The following is a 24,687-nucleotide window of genomic DNA, read 5'->3' as shown; positions in this document are numbered from 1 at the left end:
ATAATGGCACTAAAGAGTGACAAATCCCCAGGACCAGATGGTTTCCATCCCAGGGTTTTAAAGGAAGTAGGTGAGAACATTGCAGATGCCCTAACTACAATCTTTCAAAGTTCTCTCAATTCATAAACCGTTCCTAGAGATTTTAATAGATTAAGTGAATGGGCAAAACTGTGGCAAATGGATTTCAATGTAGGCAAGTGTGAGGTCATCCACTTTGGTCCTAAAATGGATAGATCAGAGTACTTTCTAAATGGTGAAAAGCTCAAAACAGTGGAGGTCCAAAGAGACTTAGGGGGTCCATGTACATAGATCATTAAAATGTTATGGACAGGTACATAAAATAATCAAAAAAGCTAATGGAATGCTGGCCTTTATATCTAGAGGACTAGAATACAAGCGGGTAGAAGTTATGCTACAGCTATACAAAGCCCTGGTTAGACCACATTTGGAGTACTGTTTTCAGTTCCAGGCACCACAACTTAGGAAGGATATATTGGCCTTGGAGGGAGTGCAGCGTAGATTTACTAGAACGATACCTGGACTCCAAGGGTTAAATTACGAGGAGAGATTACTCAAACTAGGGTTGTATTCCCTGGAATTTAGAAGATCAAGATGTGATTGGATCGAAGTTTTCAAGATATTAAAGGGAACTGATAAGGTAGATAGAGAGAAACTATTTCCACTGGTTGGGGAGTCTAGGACTAGGGGACATGGCCTAAAAATTAGAGCCAGGAGTTGCAGGAGTGAAGTTTGGAAACATTTCAACACGCAAAGGGTGGTAGAGTTTGGAACTCTCCTCCATAAATGGCAGTTGATGTGGAGAGCTCAATTGTTATTTTAAATCTGAGATTGATAGATCTTTGTTAACCATAGGTATTAAGGGATATGGGGCTAAGGCGGGTATATGGAGTTAGGTCACAGATCAGCCATGATCTCATTGAATGGCGGAACAGGCTCGAGAGGCTAAGTGGCCTACTCCTGTTCCTATGTTCCTAAGGTCTTTGAATCATGCAAGGATTGTTCTGGCTGCTTGACCCTAAGGCTCTGTGTCTGCTAAGTGGATAACACACATTCCTCACCCATCATTACTGTGCTCTGCATGTGTTTGGGGTCTTTGCTCCAGAGACTTGAGCACAAAACCTAGGCTGACATTTCTCTGCAGTACTGAGGGAGTGTTGCACTGTCGGAGGTGCTGTCCTTCGAATAAGACTTTAAAACTAGGCCCCGTCTGCCCCCTCAGGTCAATATAAACGATGCCATGGCACTATTTTGAAGAACAGTAGGGGAGTTCTCCCCGGTGTCCTGGCCAATATTTATTCCCTCAATCAATATCATTAAAACAGATTATCTGGTCATTATCTCACTGCTGTTTGTGGGATCTTGCTGTGCGCAAATCGGCTGCCGCGTTTCCTACATTACAACAATGACAGCACTTTAAAAGTACTTCATTGGCTGTAAAGCACATTGGGACATCCTCAGGTCATGAAAGGCGCTATATAAATGCAAGTCTTTCTTTTCAACACTAGGTGAAGATGGACACTCTTCCAGCCTCTTTCACATTGAAACTTAGCCCACAGGCAGCGAGCTCTGGGTAGGCATTCACTCTCTTAGCTGGGGGAGGTGGGGGCGGGGGGGAAGCACAACTAACAGCAAGGTACAGTCAGCAGTATAACTTTGGGCTGCCCTGATCATTGTACCATACAGTCTCAAACCTGTAGTATTAGCACAGCCAAACATTTAGATTCTGCATAAATGCTACTCAGAGAGCTCAAACTTCAGTACTACATCGCAAGGTTTTTGTATGTGACGCTCAGTAACAGCACAGACACTGCACCCTCCCTGTTTCCGTACAGTGGGACGGATTTTGCTGCGGAAGTAACATTGAGACTAACAGTGCTCACTGTTATTTATGTGCAAATCGCACAGCAACTTCCGGCGAGCGCACATGCTCAGTTAAACGTGAAAATCCAGAAGTTACTGTCCAAGGTGCGCTGCCCCTCCGTAAGCTGCACGGAAACGGTATCTCGCCGTCTGTCTCCCCGTTCAAATGTACTGAACAGCGTGAAGTTCCTGTACTGACATCATAGATACGGACTAAACGCGCCACAAATAGTTACGGCTTGTCCATTTCAGTCTACGTATCCTTTTAACAGCGTGCTAAGTCTTAATTATTGCCAAGCAACCTCTCTGGCGCCAAAAATTAACTTTTACAAGTGTGGAGTCTCATTTCTTCAGCTTTTAATTTTGTTGGAGAATTTTTTTTTTGAATGTAAATTAATTTTTTTTTTACTTTTTCTTTCTGTCTCTCTTAATCCAATCTTTCTTTCCCTCTCTTTATTTCGCTTTCTGTCCCTGATTTGACATTGAATTCACTATTCTAACTGACACTTCCTGGTTCAGACTCTGCGCGGTTCATTAACCATTCTTCAATCTGATTGGTTAAGGAGATACCCAGATGCTTGCCCCATTCACACGGGTCCCAGACGCCCTGTAGAGAGGGTCGTGCTGTTTGGATGTTTGGTTGACAGCAACTTGCTGTGCAACACCCCACGGAAATTCTATGGGCAAATGCAAGTCTAACAAATGGTGTCACTCACAACAAAGTCTGGCCCCGTATGAATTAGGAGAAAATTTACTGGACACAAATACATCCCATTAGCACTTGATTTAAAAGCAAGATCTCTAATTTACTAAAAAAATATTTTCGGAAGCTCAATTGTTGTCTATTTCCTGACCTTTTAATCATTGACTTCCTGCAACTATAAACTGTGCGGTTTCAACTAAAAGGAAAGGGCGAATGATTAAAGTTTCCAGGGGGTAGAATCTCAACACCAAACTTAAACAAATCCCTCTCTCCAGCCCTGGAGACTTGCCACTGTGGCTCACTGGAAGATTATAACTTCTTTGAGATACACTGCGGTTCAAAGAGAACAGCTGGTTTCGCTGCCAGACGACCTGAATTCTAGTGAGTGAAAGAAATATACAGGTTACAGATGGAGAATAACGTGGAGATATGGGGCTCTTTGTTGGGAATTGATTGCCTTGTTGTCATTGTTAATGATCCTAGATCCACAGTGCATGTTCCTGTGTGTGTGTGTGTGTGTGTGTGTATAGATGTGTGTGTGTTTATATGTACCTGTGTGTTTATGTGTATTTGTGTGTTTATGTGTACCTGTGCGTTTATGTGTATATATGTGTGTTTATGAGTACCTGTGTTTATGTGTATATGTGTTTGTGTATATATGTGTGCACATGTTTGTGTACATATGTGTATATGTGTGTTTGTGTATCTGCGTGTGTTTATGTGTGTAAATGTGTTTGTGTGGATATATGTGTGTAAATGTGTTTATGTGTGTGTATATCTGTGTGTGTATATGTGTGTATGTGAAGGACATTGCCAATTGTCCCTTACTGTATCTAATACAGAGTTTGAGCTGCTCTGATTACCTTCTAGGCTCATTTTACCTTTCTCAATCAATTAAAAATCGCTGTACCTTTATTCCCTGAATCTGCCTGCACTCAGCACTGTATCTGTGGAGCCCATAACCTGTGTGTGTGTGGTGTGTGTGTGTGTGTGTGAGGAGATCGAAGACCCCCTCCTCCCCTCCCTCTCTCTCACCCCCTCCTCCCTCTCCTACCTGAATGCGGTGATGGCTGTCTGGTTCCTCGTCCACTCCGCCTGCTGCAGGATCTCGCTGACGATCTCCTTCTCGTCGGGGATCCTGTAGACCGGGTAGATGTAGAGCCAGCACAGCACAAAGACGCACAGAGCCACCCCGACCGGGAGCCGGAGCCGGGACCGGGGCCACAGCCACCGGGACAGCATGCTTGGTGCAGGGAGAGCCGGCGGTGAGGGAGGGAGAGGGGGGTCCGCTTCACATGGTCCTCGGGGGTCCCTGTCCTCCCCTGGGGATGGAGCCGATTACAAAGATTGCAACGATGCAGCATCTGGGGGGCTTTGCAAGGCGAGCTCTTCCATCCCCTCGGTCGCTGCTAACGAATTTTTGCAAAGACCTCTTTGCCCCTTCTCCTTTTAACAAAACAAAAAAAAAGCACTGGGTTGGATTTTTTTTTGTCTGTCTCTTGTTTAACCTCGGTAACGCGGTAACGCGGATAACAGTAGAAACGTGGGATGGCGCCAATGCAAAAGGAATAAATACGCAGCTCAGGTTAGCAAGTGATCTGCCGCATGCAAAAAAAAAACTGCTGCTGCATTCATGGAGCAAAGCTAAAAAAAAAAGATCGGGAGGTCTTGTGCATTGAGGAAGATGCAACGCTCTCGCCCACCAGACAAAGCTCGCCTTGTGCGTGAGGCACATCCAGCAGCTGCTTGGCTCTTGCCTTCAGTCTGCTGTCAGTGGGAGGGCTTCAACTGAGGCTATTTCTCTCCCCCCCCCCCCCCCCCCTCTTCCCACCCCACAAGTCTTAAACGTGATCACAAACGCCACAATGCTCACTCATCAGGCTGCTCAAAGTCTTTATTTTTTAAAAAAATGTTTGAGGCATCAAAAGGCTTATTCCCCAACAGCCCACCCACCACACCCCCTCCCAAAAAAAAAGCTTTATTATACAGGGATTTGAAACCAGCATCTTGTGTTCTCTGAAGCTTTTGAAAAATAAATTCATGTGTAATTTTGTCTGAATTACTATGCTCATATTAGCTAGAAAATTGAGCATTTTCCCAACTCTTGCTACACAGTGTCAAGCACGCCCTGATACAGCAAACGGCAATATGCAGGGTACAGCTCCCATCTTGCTCAGCCCCAACAATGTACCTTAATCCCAATCCCCAGAAGAGCACCCCTACTGCCCCCTCCCCTCCCAACCCCTCCCAATGTTTATCTTTCCCACACTTCCCCCACTGTCAATTGGTGGCAAATTGGGCACAGTTTTATGCTTTGAACCTGCACTGACAACATCAAATATATTTAACATCAGTCCCCTTTAAAAAGGAGCCCAGCGACAGGCCAGCTAGCAGATAAAAATAAGTTCAGGGTAAAAGCTCAAACTGTGACATCGTAGCGCAGAGGGAGGAGTGGTGGAACCATAGAGTCATAGAATGATACAGCGCAGAAGGAGGCCATTCGGCCCATTGTGCCTGCGCCAGCTCTTTGAAAGAGCTATCCAATTTGTCCCACTCCCCCCGCTCGTGCCCCATTGCCCTGCACACTTTTACGTTTCAAATATTCATCCAATTCCCTTTTGAAAGTTACTATTGAATCTGCTTCCACCACCCTTTCAGGCAGCGCATTCCAGATCATTACAACTCACTGCGTAAAAAATGTTTTCCTCATGTCACCTCTGGTTGTTTTGCCAATTACCTTAAATCTGTGTCCTCTGGTTACCAACCTTTCTGCCACTGGAAACAGTTTCTCCTTATTTACTCTATCAAAACGCTTCATGAATTTTCAACACCTCTATCAAATCTCTCCTTAACCCTCTCTGCTGTAAGGAGAACAACCCCAGATTCTCCAGTCTCTGCACGTAACTGAGATCTTTCATCCCTGGTACCATTGTAGTAAATCTCTGCGTCCTCTCTAAGGCCTTGACATCCTTTCTAAAGTGTGGTGCCCAGAATTGGCTACACTACTCCAGCTGGGGCCTAACCAGTGTTTTATAAAGGTTTAGAGAAAGCCAAGGATCCGACCCGTATGCTTTTTTAACAGCCTTCTCAACTTGTCCTGTCACCTTCAAAGACTTGTGCATGCACACCCATGTCTCTCTGTTCCTGCACCCCCATTAAAATTGTATCATTTAGTTTATAAAGGGGTAAGCCATTTAGGACTGAGATGTGGAGAAATTTCTTCACTCAGAGGGTGGTGAATCTTTGGAATTCTCTACCCCAGAGGGCTGTCGATGCTCAGTCATTGAGTACATTTAAAACGGAGATCGATAGATTTCTAAATATTAAATGCATCAATGGATATGGGGATAGTGCAGGAAAATGGCGTTGAGGTAGAAGATCAGCCATGATCTTGTTGAATGGCGGAGCAGCCTCGCGGGCCGGACGGCCTACTCCTGCTCCTATTTCATATGTTCTTATGCCTCTCCTCAGTCTCCCTACCAAAATGAATCACTTCACACTTGTCTGCGTTAAATTTCATCTGCCATGTGTCTGCCCATTTCACCAGTCTGTCTGTGTCCTCCTGGAGTCTGTTACTATCATCCTCACTGTTTACTACCCGAGAAAATTAAGCTAAATGTTTAATTGATTGTACACACTCTATTTTTAACAATAAACTATCAATAAATTGTTATAGGGACGCCCCAATGAAACTAATTTTGAATCAGTGACAGGGACTCACCATAATTAACGTAAGCAAATTAACAGTAATGAAGAAAATAATGGCAATAAAGAGTGACAAGTCCCCAGGACCAGATAGTTTCCATCCCAGGATTTTAAAGGAAGTAAGTGAGCACATTGCAGATGCGCTAACTATAATCCTCCAAAGTTCTCTTGATTCAGGAACCGTTCCTTTAGATTGGAAAATTGCACATGTCACTCCGCTATTTAAGAACGGTGAGAGAGGGAAACCAGGGAATTATAGACCAGTTAGCTTAACATCTGTTGTTGGGAAATTACTTGAGTCTATAAATAAGGATAGAGTGACTGAACACCTTGAAAATTTTCAGCTGATCAGAGAGAGCCAGCATGGATTTGTAAAGGGTAGGTCATGTCTGATGAACCTGATTGAATTTTTTGAAGAGGTGAATAAAGTAGTGGACTGAAGAATGTCTATGGATGTTGTTTATATGAACTTCCAGAAGGCATTCGATAAAGTCCCTCATAAGAGACTGTTAGTTAAAGTTGAATCTCATGGAATTGATGGCAAATTATTGACCTGGTTAGGAAATTGGCTGAGCGGCAGGAGACAGAGATTAGGGATAATGGGCAGGTACTCAAATTGGCAGGATGTGACCAGTGGTGTCCCACAGGGATCTGTGTTGGGGCTTCAACTATTTACTATTTATTAACGACTTCGATGACAGGATGGAGAGCCACATATCCAAGTTTGCCGATGACACAAAAATAGACAGCATTGTAAGCAGTGTAGTTGGAAGCATAAAATTACAGAGAGCTATTAATAGATTAAGTGAATGGGCAAAACTGTGGCAAATGGATTTCAATGTAGGCAAGTGTGTGAGGTCATCCACTTTGGACCTAAACAGGATAGATCAGAGTACTTTCTAAATGGTGAAAAGCTCAAAACAATGGAAGTCCAAAGAGTCTTAGGGGTCCATTACACAGATCATTAAAACGTTATGGACAGGTACATAAAATAATCAAAAAGGTAATGGAATGCTGGCCTTTATATCTAGAGGACTAGAATACAAGGGGGTGGAAGTTATGCTACAGCTATACAAAGCCCCGGTTAGACCACACCTGGAGTACTGTGTTCAGTTCTGGGCACCGCACCTTAGGAAGGATATATTGGCCTTGGAGGGAGTGCAGCGTAGATTTACTAGAATGATACCTGGACTCCAAGGGTTAAATTACGAGGAGAGATTACTCAAACTAGGGCTGTATTCCCTGGAATTTAGAAGATTAAGGGGTGATTGGATCGAAGTTTTCAAGATATTAAAGGGAACTGATAGGGTAGATAGAGAGAAACTATTTCCACTGGTTGGGGAGTCTAGGACTAGGGGACATGGCCTAAAAATTAGAGGCAGGTTTTTCAGGAGTGAAGTTAGGAAACACTTCTACATGCAAAGGGTGGTAGAAGTTTGGAACTCTCTTCTGCAAATGGCAGTTGATACTAGCTCAATTGTTAATTTTAAATCTGAGATTGATAGATTTTTGTTAACCAAAGAATCAAGGGATATGGGGCTAAGGTGGGTAGATGGAGTTAGATCACAGATCAGCCAAGATCTCATTGAATGGCGGAACAGGCTTGAGGGGCTAAATGGCCTACTCCTGTTCCTATGTTCCTATAAATATTTAAATAAATATATAATCAGAATAATCAATTATTAATCAATTTAAAATCAAACTAAAATCCATCTAATAAATATAATCTAAACCTTAAGTGTTTCATAGTATCATAGTAGGTACAGCACAGGAGGAGGCCATTCGGCCCATTGTGCCTGTGCCGGCTCTTTGTAAGAGCTATCTTTTGTAATCTATTCCTCTATTAATAAAGCCCAGGATCCCATATGCTTTTTTAACAGCCTTCTCAACTTGTCCTACCAGCTTCAAAGATTTGTTTATGTGCACCCCCAGGTCTCTCTGTTCCTCCGCCCCCTTTAAAATTGTACCATTTAGTTTATATTGCCTCTCCTCTTTCTTCCTACCAAAATACATCACTTCACATTTCTCTGTATTAAATTTCATCTGCCATGTGTCTGCCCATTTCACCAGTCTGTCTACATCCTCCTGAATTTTATTTCTATCCTCCACCTTGTTTACTACATTTCCAAGTTTCGTGTCATCTGCAAACTTTGAAATTATACCTTCTATACCCAAGTCCAGGTCATTAATATATATCAAAAAGAGCAGTGGTCCTAATACTGACCCCTGGGGAACACCACTGTATCCTTCCCTCCAGTCTGAAAAATAACCGTTCACCACTACTCTCTGCTTTCTGTCCCCTAGCCAATGTTGTATCCACGCTGCCACTGTCCCTCTAATCCCATGGGTTTTAATTTTGCTAACAAATCTATTATGTGGTACTTTATCAAATGCCTTTTGAAAGTCCATATACACAACATCAACTGTACTACCCTCATCAACCTTCACTGTTACTTCATCAATTAGAACTAATTTCTATTAGTTCTAGAATTAAATTGCTTCTAACAAATAAATAAATAAAAACTAGAAATGGTTGTGCAGGCTATGTGTCGGGATTGTGATTTGTGGGCTTTGTGATCATCGATACTGTCCCGGATTGCCACATTTGCAGGAAATGTCTTTGCCTTGAGACACTCCAGCTCAGAGTCGTTCAGCTGGAGTGCGAGTTAGAGAGACTCTGACAAAAAGGGAGGGGGAGGAAATTTCTGGATAGTTTTCTCCAGAGTACAGTCACACCTCAAAGTAAAGCACAGGTGCAGGAAGGGGAGAGTGTGACTGTTAGTCAGCAGGGTAAGGGGAACCTAGTGGAGGTAGAGAAGGAGGTCCCGCAGACACTGGTCATGTCCAACAGGTACAATGTACTTGCTACCTGTGAGAATAAGGGTGTAGGCTGCGGGGTGGACAGCCAGAATGCTAACCATGGCAACGTGGAGCAGGAGGCAGTCCAAGGGGTGGGGGGAGGGGAGGAGCAGAACAGCAAGGTTGTAATCATGGGGGACTCGATAATTAGGGGGATAGATAGCGTCCTCTGCAATCGCAACCAAGAGTCCAGTAAGGTGTGTTGCCTACCTGGTGCAAAAGTAAAGGATATCTCGGAGCAACTGGAGAGGAACTTGCCGTGATACTATGATACTAAGGGAGGGGGAAGATCCAGTTGTCATGGTCCATGTTGGGACCAATGACATAGGGAAGAAAAGGGAGGAGGTCCTGTTAAGGGAATATCAGACGTTACGAATTAAATTAAAAAAACAGGACCTCACGGGTGGTAATCTCGGGATTACTACCTGAACCACGTGCTAATTGGCATAGGGATAGACAGATCGGGAGGGTGAATGCATGGCTGAAAGACTGGTGTGGGAAGGAGGGGTTCCATATCATGGGACACTGGCACCAGTACTGGGACAGGAAGGAGCTGTATCACTGGGACGGGCTCCACCTGAACTGGAATGGGACCAGAGTTCTAGCAGAATGGAAAATAGGGCAGTGGATAGGACTTTAAACTCGTAAGACGGGGGAGGGATCTGGTGAAAATAACATAAACCTGAAGTAAAAGAAATAGGAGATGAGAGTGAAGGTCAGACCAAGGTAAGGATTAAAGGTAACATAAACTGCCAGGAACAAATACAGTTATAGAACATAAGTGACTGTTAAAAAGAAAGTGAGGGGAAAAATTAATGAAAAAACAAATTAAATTGCCTGTGCAGCAATGTGCACAGCATCTGAAACAAAACGGGGGAACTGGAGGCAACAATTCATAGCGAGGAGCCAGATGTAGTAGGGATAACTAAAACATGGCTACACAAAGAACAGGACTGGCTGTTAAATGTTGCAGGATATAACATATTTAGAAGGGATATGGAAGGAAGGGTGGGGGGTGGGTTGCTTGTACTAATTAGAGACAACATAATGGCAGCAGAAAAAAGGAACATAACTAACATTAAGATAGAAACAGAATCCAAATGGATTAAGACAAAGGATAAGAAGGCATCGATCACGTTAATAGGAATATTCCACAGACCACCTAATAGTGGAAGGGAAGTGGAGGAAGAAATCTGGAGGCAAATCTATGAAATGAATAAAAAACATTGAATAATAATCAAGGGAGATTTCAACTACCCCCAAATAAAGTGGCAAGAAGAGGTTTGGAAAGGGGACAAGGGAATGGAGTTTTTACAGTGTGTACACGACTCCTTTCTTACCAAGTGTGTGAGAAGCACAAGAGAGGAATCACTGCTGGATCCAGTAATGGGAAATGAACCAGAGCAGATAAGAGAAGTAAGCATAGGGGAACATCTAGGCAATAGTGATCATAACATAATAAGGTTTAAAATAATGATTGAGAAAGACATAAGTAAGATAAAGACCAAAGTAATAGATTTTAAAAAAAGCTAATTTTGAGGGGTTGAGAATGGAACTAGGGAAGGTAAACTGGAAAAAAAATTAACAAAGAGATAGAACAGCAGTGGGAGATATTTAAAATGGTGATCAAGAGAGTTCAGTGGGAATATAGTCCTCTAAAAAGCAAGAACAAACTAGCCAATAATGAAACACCATGGATGAATAAAGAGATAAGGGTAAAATTGAAACTAAAGAATAATGCATACACTAAGTACATGGACAATAAAGGAGAAGATGACAAAAGGGAATACGAAGAGGTTAGGAAAGAAGTAAAAAAAAGAATTAGGAAAACAAAGATGAACTACAAAATTAAATTATCAAGGAATTTAAAAAGAAATAGTAAAGTATTCTACAGACAGATAAATATCAAAAGAAAAATCAGGATAGGGATAGGGCCACTAAGGGATGTGCAAGATAAACTCACAGGTAATGACAGCGAAATGGCAGAAATACTGAATAATTACTTTGCCTCAGTATTTACCAGGGAGACTAACAAGGTGGACAGGACATTAGAAGAAAAGATAAAAAAAAAAGATATTTAAGATAGAAAGGGGGGCGATAATTGATAAACTAGTCAAACTTAGAGAGGATAAAACCCCTGGTCTGGATGGATTGCATCTGGGCATATTAAAAGAAGTTACGGAAGGGGCATTATTACAGATATATAAAAATGCATCAGAAAAGGGAGTAGTGCCATAGGACTGCGGACAGTTAATGTGATTCCTATATTTAAAAAGGGCGATAGAACAAATCCAGGGAACTGTAGACCAGTTAGCTTAATGTCGGTTGTAGGAAAGATAATGGAATTTTTACTCAGAGCTGTAATAGAAAAACATCTAGAAAACGAAAATATAATAAAGAACAGTCAGCACGGATTTCAGAAGGGAAAGTCATACTTGACCAACCTATTGACTTCTTTGAAGAAGTAACAGAAAGAGTAGACAAGGAATTGACGTAAAGATTTGGATTTTCAAAAGGCCTTCGATAAGGTATTGCATTGTAGACTCATGACTGAGGTCAGAGCATGGGGAGTCAGGGAATAGGTAGCAGAATGGATAGCAAGCTGGCTACAAAACAGAAAACAGAGAGTAGGGGTTAAGGGTAGCTACTCGGGCTGGCAAAAAGTGGGAAGTGATGTTGCACAGGGATCAGTGCTGGAATCACTGTTGTTCACAATTTATATTAAGGATTTGGAGTCCGGAATCAGAAGTACAATTTCAAAATTTGCAGACGACACCAAATTGGGGGGTGTAGTTAATACAAAGGATGAATGTGACAAAAAACAAGAAGACATTAATAAACTTGCAGAATTGACACGTAATTGGCAAATGAATTTCAATATAGATAAGCGTGAGATGGTGCATTTTGGTAGGAAGAATAAGGAGGCCACATATTGCTTGGATAATTAGAATCTAAATGGGATAGAGGAGCAAAGGGATCTAGGAATGCAGATACACAAATCATTAAAAGTAGCAATGCAGGTTAATAAGGCATAAAAAAGGCAAACCAAGCATTGGGGTTCATTTCTAGAGGGATAAAATTGAAAAGCAGAGAAGCTATGTTAAACTTGTTTAGAACCTTGGTTAGACCACACTTGGAGTACTGTGCACAGTTCTGGTCTCCATATTATAAAAAGGATATAGAGGCATTGGAGAAGGTACAAAAAGATTCACAAGGATGATACCAGAACTGAGAGGATATACTTACCAGAAAAGCTCAACAGGCTGGGGCTCTTTTATCTAGGAAAGAGAAGGTTGAGGGGTGGCCTAATAGAGGTCTTTAAGACAATGAAAGGGTTTGATAGGTAGATGTAGAGAAAATGTTTCCATTTGTGGGGGAATCCAAAACTAGAGGTCATAAATACAAGAAAGTCACTAATAAATCCAACAGGGAATTCAGGAAAAACTTCTTTGCCCAAAGAGTGGTAAGAATGTGGAACTCGCTACCACAAGGAGCAGTTGAGACAAATCGCATTGATGCATTTAAGGGGAAACTAGATAAGCACATGAGGGAGAAAGGAATAGAAGGGTATACTGATAGGGTTAGATGAAGTAGGGAGGGAGGAGGATCATGTGGAGCATAAACGCTGGCATAGACCAGTTGGGCTGAATGGCCTATTTCTGTGCTGTAGACTCGATGTAACCCTTATAACATAAACTTGTATTTATATGGCAGCTTTAACTTCGAAAAATAAAATGCCCCAAGGTGCTTCACAGAGGTGAAATCGAAATAATGGACCTCGTGTCATAAAAGGAGATAATAGGAGGGGGTGAAACAAAGTTTGGTCAAAGGGATGGGTTTTAAGGAGGGTCTTAAAGGAGTAGAGGGAGGTGGAAAAACAGAGGGGTTTAGGGAGGGAATTCCAGAGCGTGGGGCTTAGGCAGCATTTCCGACAGTGTAGCACCTCATTCTGTACTGCACTGATGTGTCAGCTTGGGTTACGTGTTCAAGTTCTGGAGTGGGGCTTTGTTGTCATTGTGGTGCATGTACATGAGATTCGATATGACATGTGACAAGTTTCTGCCACGCAATAAATAAAATGGAATCTTTTAAACCATTTTCTAACTGATGGTTGAAAAATGCTCTGCTACTTCCAATGTCACCTGCAGCCCCCTCCCTCCCCCACACACACCACCACCGCCACCACAGGTTTGCCTGGAACAATTGGAAGTCAGGAATCGGCTCCTGCAGTCAGAGTTTCAGGAGTTAGGGAGGAAGTTAAAGAGCAGGACCTCAAAGGTAGTAATCTCTGGATTACAACCAGTGCCACGTACTAGTGAGTATAGGAATAGTAAGATAAGACAGGTTAATGCATGGCTGGAGAAATGGTGCAGGAGGGAGGGCTTCAGATTCATGGGTATTGGGACCAATTCTGGGACAGGAGGGACCTGCACAAGATGGATGGGTTACACCTCAACACGGCTGGAACCAATGACCTCGCAGGAAGGTTTACTAATGCTGTGGGGGAGGGTTTAAACTAATTTAGCAGGGGGAGAGGCACCAGGCTGAAGCATTAGAGAGAAGATACAAGGTGCACAGAGGACTGGGAGAGACAAACAGCATTAGAATAAAGAGTAGTTCAGAATTAGGAGGGATCAGGCAGGGGGGAAATGCGAGACAGAACAAGGTGGGTTTGGAGTATATGTGCGTAAATGCACGGAGCAAGGTAATTAAGGTTGGTGAGCTGCGGGCACGAGTAGCCACATGGGACTATGATATAGTGGTATTAACAGAGACCTGGCTCAAACAAGGGGAAGATTGGGCGCTTAATATTCCTGGCTACAATGTATTCAGGAAAGATAGGAAAGGAAAAAAAGGATAAGAGGGTGGGGTGGCGGCAGTATAGATCAAAGATACTGTTACAGCACTGGAAAGGGATGATGTAGTTGAGGGGTCAAAGACAGAATCTGTTTGGTTAGAATTAAGGAACAACAGAGGAGCTATTACGCTGCGGGGTGTATACTATAGGCCACCAAATAGTAGGAAGGAGATAGAGGAGCAAATTTGCAGGCAAATTGCAGAAAGATGCAAGAAATATAGAATAGTGACAATGGGGGATTTCAATTATCCCAATATAGACTGGGACAGTAACAGTGTAAAGGGCAAAGAGGGGGAGGAACTCCTGAAAAGTGTAAGAGAACTTTCTTGATCAGTGTGTTCCCAGCCCAACGAGGAAGGAAGCAGTGCTGGATCTAGTTCTGGGGAATGAAGTGCGGCAAATGGAGCAAGTTTCAATGGCGGAGCATTTGGGAAACAGTGATCACAATATAATTAGGTTTAGAATAGTTATGGAAAAGGACAAGGAAAAATCAAATGTGAAAATACTCAACTGGAGGAGGGCTAATTTCAGTGAGTTAAAAAGGGATCTGGCCCAGGTGGATTGGAATCAAAGATTGGCAGGTAAAACAGTAAATGACCAATGGGAGGCTTCAAAGAGAAGATAGCGGAGATAGTTTGGGTACAGATTAGCCACATTCCCAAGAGGAGGAAAGGAAGAACAACCAAAGCTAGACCGCCCTGGATGATTAAAGATATAGAGATTAAAATGAAACAGAAAAAGGAGGCTTTTGATAAATGACATGTTCATAATTCAGTAGAGAATCAACCTGAATACAGAAAGTACAGGGGAGAAATGAAAAGGTAAATAAGAGGGGCAAAGAGAATGTATGAGAATAGATTAACAGGTAACAAAAAAGGGAACCCAAAAGTCTTTTATAAACATATAAATAGTAAAAGAGTAGTCAAAGGAAGGGTGGGGCCAATTAGGGACCAAAAAGGAGATGATCTTGTGGAGGCAGGGGGCATGGCTGAGGTACTAAATGAGTACTTTACATCTGTTTTCACTAAGGAAGAGGATGCTGCCAATGTCACAGTAAAGGAGGAGGTAACAGCGATATTGGATAGGATAAAAATAGATAAAGAGGAGGTACTAAAAAGTTTGGCAGTACTCAAAGTAAAAAGGTCACCCGGTCCGGATGGGATGCATCCTAGGTTACTGAGGGAAGTAAGGGTGGAAATTACGGAGGCTCTGGCACAATCTTCCAATCCTCTCTAGATATGGGGGTGGTGCCAGAGGACTGGAGGATTGCAAATGTTACACCCCTGTTCAAAAAAGGGGAGAGGGATAAGCCCGGCAACTACAGGCCAGTCAGTCTAACATCAGTGGTGGGGAAACTTTTACAGACAATAATCTGGGACAAAATTAATTGGTATTCGGAAAAATATGGGTTAATAAATGAAAGCCAGCACGGAATTGTTAAAGACAAATCATGTTTGACTGACTTGATTCAGTTGTTTGATGAAGTAACAGAGAGGGTTGATGAGGGTAGAGAGATTGATGTTGTGAATTTGGACTTTCAAAAGTCATTTGATAAAATACCACATAATAGACTTGTTAGCAAAACTGAAGCCCATGGGATTAAAGGGGCAATGGCTGTATGGATATGAAATTGGCTAAGGAATAGAAAGCAGAGAGTAGTGGTGAACGGTTGTTTTTGAGACTGGAGGGAAGTGTGCAGTGGTATCCCCCAGGAGTTGGTGTTGGGACCACTGCTCCTTTTGATATATATTTTAGACCTGGACTTGGGTATACAGAGCATAATTTCAGATGACATGAATGGTTTCTTCCTGTGCTGTAATTTCTATCATTCTATGGAAACTCTCCTTTATTGAGTACTAGCCCAGAGAGTTGTTTAGAAATATTGGTGCTGAGCTGAGTTTAGGATGATGTGCCCTGTAAGAAGAACCACAAACACAGCCCACTGCCCTTTGTGTGATCTCTTGGTTTGGTTCAGGTCAGTCTGTGCCAGCCAGTTTGGATGCGTGAAGTCCAAGTACAGATTGGCTCTGGCTGAGGCTCCCAGTTCAGAGTTGTCACCTTCACACAGAACCAGAGTCAAAACCAGAGTCCAAGGAGATAGGGAGAGAGATCAGGCCTGTTAAAAGTGGCATCAACTGGGGAGCTTGACCGCATCTTGTGCAGTGTGGGGAATTCTGGCTGTAGTTTCAGTGAATATCAGTGGGCTATATGATTACTACTAGTTTACAGGTAGGATATCAGGGCATTACAGATAATACTACTGGTTACATATAGATTATGAGTGAGTTATTGTATTACTGTTGGTTATGATGGGAATCTAAGTGTTACCAGTATTACTATTATTTCTGCTGAGGTAGCACATTCTGGTGTAATGTCTAATTGGGTGCAGATTATAAAAGTGGGTAGTCGGCCAGTTTGGGACTTTTTTGTTCTTTTATCTTGCCAATACTTTGCTTCATTTTTCTTGGTTGCTAATGGCGTTTAAAATGCACCATAGAAAGTGACAAAAGTGGCATCCACCTTTGGGCAGTCCAAATAAACTGAATGATTGAGAGACGAAAGAGGGAGGTTATGTTAAATTTATATAAAACCTTGGTTAGACCACACTTGGAATACTGTGTGCCATTCTGGTCTCCATATTACAAAAAGGATATTGAAGCTTTGGAGAAAGTGCAGAAAAGATTTACAAGGATGTTCCCTGAATTGAGAAGATGCAACTGTCAGGAAAGATTAAGCAGGCAAAAGAGAAGAGTGAGAGGAGACCTGATAGAGGTCTTTAAAATTATGAAGGGGTTCGATAGGGTGGATGTGGAGAAACTGTTTCTACTTGTGAATGACTCAAGAACGGTGCATAAATATATGGTAGAACTAACAGATCAAATAGAGAATTTAGGAGGAATTTCTTTACACAGAGAGTAGTGCGAATGTGGAACTCACTGCCACATGGACTGGATGAAGCAAATAGCATTGATACAATTAAGGGGAGGCTTGATGCATATGTGAGAGAGAAAGGAATAAAGGGATATGGGAGCAGGGTGTGAAGAGGTAATTAGAATGGGAGGTGGCTTGTGTGGAGTATACACACCAGCATAGACCAGTTGGGCCGAATGGCCTATTTCTGTGCTGTAGATTCTATGTAAGGAGTTCACAAGGGACCAACAAGTACAGGTGCAATGACACCCGAGGTGATTCTTCTGCACTTGTGACTACCTCAGGACCTGTGTTTATCAACCCCTCCACATGTACCTGGACATGTCAGAGGAGATCTGTCAGCCACCTCTGCTTCACAAGGCGGGCTGTCACAGAGTTGTACCATCTGCTGCAGCGTGACCTGGATACAACATCTGGAACAGGCCTGGCTCTTCCCATAGAAATGATGGTTATCACATCATGAGGCTTTCATGCTACTGGATCCTTCCAAGCCACCCAAGGGGACAGCTGCCACATCAGGCAGTATGCAGTACACACAGATACCTAGTGGCAAATGTTATATTTGCAAGAGGCAACACCCTCATTACTTTCCTGGTGTAGAAGTTTCACAGTGTGGCAGAGTTCTGTCCACTTCAGGTGACACACATGTAGGCATTCAGGCTCCTCATACCAAGTCCATGGCCTACATGGACTGCAAAGGTTTGCACTCAATTAATGTCTTTGTTGTGCAGCAGTCCATGATGCCAGCGTTTTTGAATGAAGAAGAATCACTGGAGGGGATGAGGGCTAACCTCTGCAGGCATAGCTGGTGACCCCACTGAGAAACCCTCTAACTGCAGAGGAGCACCTTGGCTGGAAGCATCTGTTTGCTGTTCCTTGACTGCCGCCTTTGGTGCAAAAACTGACGAGCACACTTCTTTCTCATTTGCAACCAAACACAAGGGACCAGGGTGACTTCATTAATTCAGTCACCCACCTCCCTGTAATACTGCTTTTACATCAGTGCCTGCTGCAGCAGGGCCCCCAACTCATCAGCATCAAAGGGAGTAGTGTTGCTCACGAATTTCTGCTGTGCCACGGTGAACAATTAGTCCACTTTTCAGCCAACACCTTTAAGGTGTTGGCTGAAAAGTGGACTAATTGTTCAATGGGTAGCAATCTCGCCTCTGAGTCAGGACCTCGTGGGGCTAAGTCCCACTCCAGAAACTTGAACACTTAACCTAGGCTGACACTCCAGTGCAGTACTGAAGGAGCGCTGCACTGTCAGATGATGAGACATTAAACCGAGGCCCCGTCTGCCCTCTCAGGTGGATGTAAAACATCCCACGGCACTATTCAAAGAAGAGCAGGGGAGTTCTCCCCGGTATCCTGGCCAATATTTATCTCTCAACCAACATCACTAAAAAATCAAATGATCTGGTCATTTTCTCATTGCTGATTGTGGGACCTTGCTTTGTGCAAATTGGCTGCCGCGTTTCCTACATTAAAACAGTGATTACACTTCATTGGCTGTAAAGCGCTTTGGCACATCTTGAGGTTGTGAAAGGCGCTATATAAATGCAAGTTCTTTCTTTAAGAGCTGCTGATTCACCATATTTTTCACTCCCCAGCCGCGTGTGCTACAGGCCAAGTTCTCTGGGCAAGCTTTTCATGTCCCAGAAACCTAATCAAATTAGGAGAGGGACTCCCATCGCAAAGTTCCGCACAGTCTGTGCTGAGCTGTCAGCGGATGTGCCATGGGTCAGCTCACGCCTAGTTTCGGAGATGAGCCTTCGTGCTTCACAAAAGTTTCCTAAAAAAAAATTGCCACAAATCTCCAAAACCCTTTTTAGCTGGTTCTAAGAAGCTGCTGACTTGTTTCTAATATCATCTCTGTAGGTTTTAAAAGGCTTTCCTAAAAAAAAATTCTTCCTAAGAATTGATTCTCTCAGCCCCTGATGATAAACTTTTACTTCAGTAGAGTCATTCAAAAGGAAGATTTCAACTCGTTTTCATTTAGGACTCTTGAGGGTAGATTTTCCAACCCTGGTGCTTGTTTTGTGGGACCAATGCCCTGTGAGATTTGCCCTTGTTCGACCTAGGAATGGTTCATGCAATGCAAGCTCCTGGGCTTGATTGGGCCTGCTTCATGGAGCTCACTCAATGAGCAGGGTAGGAAATGTGGTGATGCTGCACCACTTAAAGGGAAGGTGATCAATTGCAGGGAAATGTCACTGTCGCAGGCAAAAATTTACAGGCAGGCTAGAGAATGTAGGTAACAAAGAAAGGGCCAGCACAACTCTCTGGGTGGTTAGAAACTGTTGAAGGCAGGAAAAGGAGTTGCTGGTCAATTGACCAAGTAGTGCAGGAACAGGCCACTCTCCCCTTCCCCCTCTAATTTGAATTTGATGAGCAGCGAAATGAGATTGCTGCTGCATTAGGTGTATGTTGTTGTTGTGCAAAGAAGATTGCGCTATTGAAAATTTAATGCAGCATGCCTCACAGAAGATACTTGTGAGGGTTAGTGTCAGGTATACTATTCATAGGATCAGGCATCAGATGTGGAGAAGACGCTCGATCTTAAGGAAGCTCATAGGATAAGTACCATACACCAGGTAGATGGCTCGAGTATGCATTGCCACAAAGTGTTGCTTATCAACTTGTTCCACATTAACTACTGGCCAATGCCAAGCCCTCACATAACCTTACATGCTTGGTCAACCTCTTTATTTAACATGTAGTGATGGTGCATTCTGCAAATGGACAAAACTAGTTATGGCTCACTGAGTTGCACCAAGGGCACAAGAGTCAACCACATAGTTTGGGACTGGAGTCACATGTAGGCCAGACCAGGTAGAGGGTGGCAGATTCCCTTCCCTGAAGGACATTACTGAACTGGTTGGATGTTTAGGACAATCCAGTAGCTTTCATTGTCATTTTCTGGTGCCAGTTTAAAAATTACCAGATTTATTGAATTCATTTTCACAACTTGCCGTGGTGGGATTTGACCTCGTGATCTTTGGGTTTGTTAGTCCAACACCATAATCACTAAGCTAGTGTACCCATCATGGAGCACGCTCATTCCATCATGTCACAAACAATACCATCGGCCAGATCAGCCATGATCTTATTGAACGGTGAAGCGGGCTCGAGGGGCCGTATGGCCTACTCCTGCTCCTATTTCTTAAGTTCTTAAAATTGACCCTCAGATTTACTTAAATGCCTGAATTTTCCGAATAGGTGCACTGGAGATTTTCTGATACACACTGAAGGTGGATGAGGTTCCTTCAGGCTGGCATGTACTCAGAACTCTTGGACCTACATGTCATTTTTTAAAATTGCAATTCTCTTTTTCTATATTACACAATGGGCTGTGTTGATTCATTTATTTCATTTGGACTTAACTCACCGTGAAGCACTACAGAATCATGTGAGTGTCTGCTCTTTGTGCTTCAAGGGTTTTAGCTTCTATTTAAACAAGCCAACTATAAGTATCTGGGTCTATCTCACTTGATCCTAAAAATGTTAGTAGATTATTGTCAGAGTCTGTAATTGCAGTAAGGATCTTGAACAAAGAATTTACACACAAATAGCAAAAATGTACACAATATTGACCTTTTTGGTACTGTTCTCTTAGGAGGGCGGAGAGGAATTTTCCAGAGTTTGCTTTCTCCCCTTATTGGCCTTGGGGTTTTCTTCTGGTTTTTTTGGCCTCTCCCAGGAGATTACGTGGCTGGGGTGGGGGGGGGGGGGGGGGGTGGTGGGGGGTTGGGGTGGGGGTAGGAAATATTTACTCACGATGCTTCAGACATTAGGACTGTGGGGCAGGATTGATGGACCAGCTGATCTTTTACTGCCCGTCATTTTGGTACGTTCGGAACTACCCAATAGATGTTTTTTTAATACGTTTGTAGTAAAACTTCACTTTCCTAACTAGCAATTTAAGACACTCCTTCTGCCGAGTGTTATAGGCATGTCTTATAGGCATGTCAAGATTTGCTTGTTGTAGTGGGGCGGGGGGAGTATATTGATTGAAGTTTCAAGAGGAGGTACCTCACCAAAAGTTACTTATTTTGCAACATTATCTTATCTGCAGCTATTCCCAGTATCTTAATGGGCTTAATACACCTTTAATTTACATTACTGTGGAGGAAACTTCCATTTGAGTGACTGTGCAACCTCCAAAACCTAAAAATATTCTTTGCGAAAAAAAAATGACTTCTTAACTTTATGTATTAAATGCACTAAAATTTGTAATTACCAGGGCCACCATCACAGGAAGCACCTTGGACATAGAATCATTTTGCAGCTTGTTCTCAACTCCTTCACCCAGCTGACCTTGTTCCCAAGACAACCAACATGTTAGTGTAAAATGTTGGATTGATGCTGAGCTTGATTTCAGATGACCTTCAATCACAATAACCTCTTCATGTTCATTTTGATCAAGGGTGAGGAGGGACAATTAATTTTCTGCATTTAAATCTTTTTAAATAGAATGCATTTGTTTCAAGAGTATTTTTATACAGGAAGCAAGTGAACTTTTTTTTTCAGTAGATGCCCTACTATTATAGCCCATTAAAATATACCGTACGAATTTCTTTGAACACAGATGGAATGGGGAAGCGTCTGGGCTGTGATTTAATAAATTCTAAGCCTTTCGGATCATTTGATGTGGGGAAGGAATCCATTTGATGAACATCATTGGTAAAATCCATGAAGGCGTTTTCAACATTGCCCTCTTGTTGGTAAGAGGGCAAGGCCAACACCAGAGGCAAAAATTATAAAGTTGCAGTTTTGATTTTAAATTCCATTTGTGACCTGAAGCTCAATATGACACTTGTGGATTAAAGGGTTCAAACCTACCTGTTTAGATACTTGATACCTACTTTAAGATTAAAATTAAAGAAAGAACTTGTATTTATTTAGCGCCTTTCATGACCTCAGGATATCCCAAAGTGCTTCACAACCAATTAATTACTTTTGAAGCTTTTGTAGGCAAACACAGCAGCCAATTTGCACATAGCAAGGTCCCAAAAAAAGTGAGATAAATAACTAGTTGATCTATTTTAGTAGTTGTTTGAGGGATCATTGTTGGCCAAGATACCAGAACTTCCTGTTGTTCTTCAAAAACATACCATAGGACTTTTACGTCCACTTGAACAGGTACATGGAGCTTCGGTTTAACACTTCATGTAAAGACAGCACTTCTGACAATGCAGCAGCCGCTCAGAGCTGCACTGAAGTATCGGCCCAAATTACGTACTCACATCCTGGAGTGGAGCTTGAATGTTCAATCTTCTGAGAGTGCCACCAATAAGACAAGCAAACACTTAGCAGTGAGTATCTTGTGGATAAAACATCATGTGACCTAACCCCGCTTTTTTCAAAATACAGTAGAAGTTGCTGCTGTATTCTGCTCTAATTAGGTCTAAACTCTGGCAGTTCTCTTTGGCGGTTTAATGCCAGCTTTAATGGTGCGGATTTAACACCTGTGGATCAAGTAATTCCCATACAACTGTGCATGTTTGCCACTAATTGCTAATAACCGTGCAACAAGCAAAAAAACCCTTAATGGCAGTTTTGTGCATTACACCTGTTTATGCCCAGGGACAATTTGATTTGAGGAGGAAATTGAAGTGTTCCCATGAGAACCAAAAGTGTTAAAAGAATTCAGATCAACTCTTCAAAAGTCTTCCATTCACAAGCTGTGGAAGGAAATATTGCTAGTGTCATTGTATGGCATGTTGATGTCAATTACACTTATTCATTACTTTTGTGCTTTTCTTCGGGTCAAATATCTTCTTTCAGCTTTCCTCCCATGTCTGTTAAGTGACACATGTTGACTCCATCCAAGCCTGCCTTGCTTTGCACTTGTCAGAGGAAGGGGAGAGAGCACCTTTATATTCTGTATCCCACCTCTTTGGATTGTGTGATCTCATTGACGAGAACCTCTAGGACCTTTTCTGTAAAACAGTTTCCTCCGCTCCATTTCCACACAAATTTGCACCTGCAGTGTCTCAATTCAAGCCTCTGTGCTAAATATATCACTCAAGCGGTTAGCTTATTCATTAATAAATGGCTGTGCTGCCTTATTTCAAATACAATATGATTAGCTTTTCAGTTGCGCATTTGTTAGAACACATTCTAACTTTCTTGGCTCCCATTCATCAAAATACAAACAAACAAACTTGCCATTTATATAGTGCCATGCGCGACCTCAGCACATCCCAAAGTGCTTTACAGCCAATGAAGTACTTTTGAAGCAGTCACTGTTGTAATGTAGGAAATGTAGCCGCCAATTTGCACACAGCAAGGTCCCACAAACAGCAATTAGATAACGAGCAGATAATCTGTTTTTAGTGATGTTGGTTAAGGGATAAATATAAGCCAGGTCACCGGGAGAACTCCCCTGCTCCTCTTCGAATATTGCCATGGGATCTTTTACGTCCACCTGAAAGGGCAGATGGGGCCTTGGTTTAACTTTTCATCCAAAAGACGGCACTTCAGACAGTGCAGCACTCCCCGTGTCAGCCTGGATTATGGGTTCAGGTCTCTGGAGTAGGACTTGAACCCACGACCTTCTGACTCAGAGGCGAGAGCGCTAACACTGAGCCAAGACTACCATGTTACAGAACGTGATTTACAACTGACAGAAATCAAAACTAATCCAGTGATTATCGTTTAAGGTGCGGATCAGTTTTTCAGATAAGGCCCCACCTCAGTTGTTGTTAAGACTGCCATATACCGTCCCTGGTCTGATGTAAATGCTGTTGTGAGACAACAATAGTCACTAGTTATAAGCAGCTGTACTGATAACTTAAATACAATAATTTACAAGTTAATCTGGAAGAAATACTTAAATAGTTGCAAAGGCTGGAAATGTGAAATAATTACAGAAAGTCCTTGAAAAACATAGGTCGATCAATGTTTATAAAAAGACAGATTAATATTTTGGGTGTTGATCCTTTGTGAACACCAGAATCGGAAAGAAAACAGCATCTATTCATTTTACCCCGACTCATCTCCTCTCCTGAAGGCACCAACTGTTGCTGGGGTTCGTTTCTATTTGCCCTCTAGTACCTCATCCAAATGGGCATTCTTCATCAGTGAACCTTTACAGTGAGTGTCAGCAGGCCATTCAACAGTAGCAAGTATCACAGCCGAACTGGATTGCGTCCTCACCAACAGGGATTCCTGAATAGTGAGCAGAAGCAGGAAATCTCCTTTGTGGCTTGTTGCTGCTCAACATGACTGCAAGAGACAAAGCTGAAGGATGTGCAAGTGTCTTCAGTCAAAAGTGCAAAGTGAATAATCCTATTTGGCCTCCTCCCAAGGTCCCCACCCTCATACGAACCAGTGTCCAGCCAATTCAGTTCAATCCACGTGACATTAAGCAGCAAAGTGCACTGGATGCAGAAAAGGCTATGGATCCTGGCAACATTCCAGCTGTAGTACTGAAGACCTGTGCATCAGAGCTAGCTGCTCCCCATGTCAAACTAATGCAGTACAGCTATGACACCAGCAGCAACCCTTCAATTCGGAAGATTGCCCAGGTACGTCCTATCTGCAAAAGACAGGATAAATCCAACTTGGTCAATTACCACCCTATCGGCCTCCTCCTAACAATCAGCAAAGTGATAAAAGGAATCATCAATAGTTCCATCAACCAACATCTGCTCAGTTTGGGTTCCGCCAGAATCACATCACAGCCTTGATTCAGACATGGTTGCAAGAGCTGAATGCCAGAGGAGGCAAGAGCACCTGCCCTCAA

At 42.7% G+C, this 24,687-nt stretch overlaps 1 protein-coding gene across 1 annotated transcript in view; it reads right to left on the bottom strand.

The window, feature by feature from the left end:
* st8sia1 (ST8 alpha-N-acetyl-neuraminide alpha-2,8-sialyltransferase 1) overlaps positions 1–4,247 on the bottom strand; it is a 91,533-nt gene extending 87,286 nt beyond the window's left edge. The window contains exon 1 of the mRNA XM_068004721.1: positions 3,639–4,247. Within this exon, the coding sequence (XP_067860822.1) occupies positions 3,639–3,826 (188 nt within the window). The 5' untranslated portion in view covers positions 3,827–4,247. The remainder of the gene's footprint in view (positions 1–3,638) is intronic.
* Between the last annotated feature and the right edge of the window lie 20,440 nt (positions 4,248–24,687).

Source organism: Heptranchias perlo, chromosome 24 (assembly GCF_035084215.1).
Source record: "Heptranchias perlo isolate sHepPer1 chromosome 24, sHepPer1.hap1, whole genome shotgun sequence".
Lineage (NCBI taxonomy): Eukaryota > Metazoa > Chordata > Chondrichthyes > Hexanchiformes > Hexanchidae > Heptranchias > Heptranchias perlo.
The sequence above is the reverse complement of the archived record's forward strand: the minus strand, read 5'-3'. Positions and strand labels throughout refer to the sequence as shown.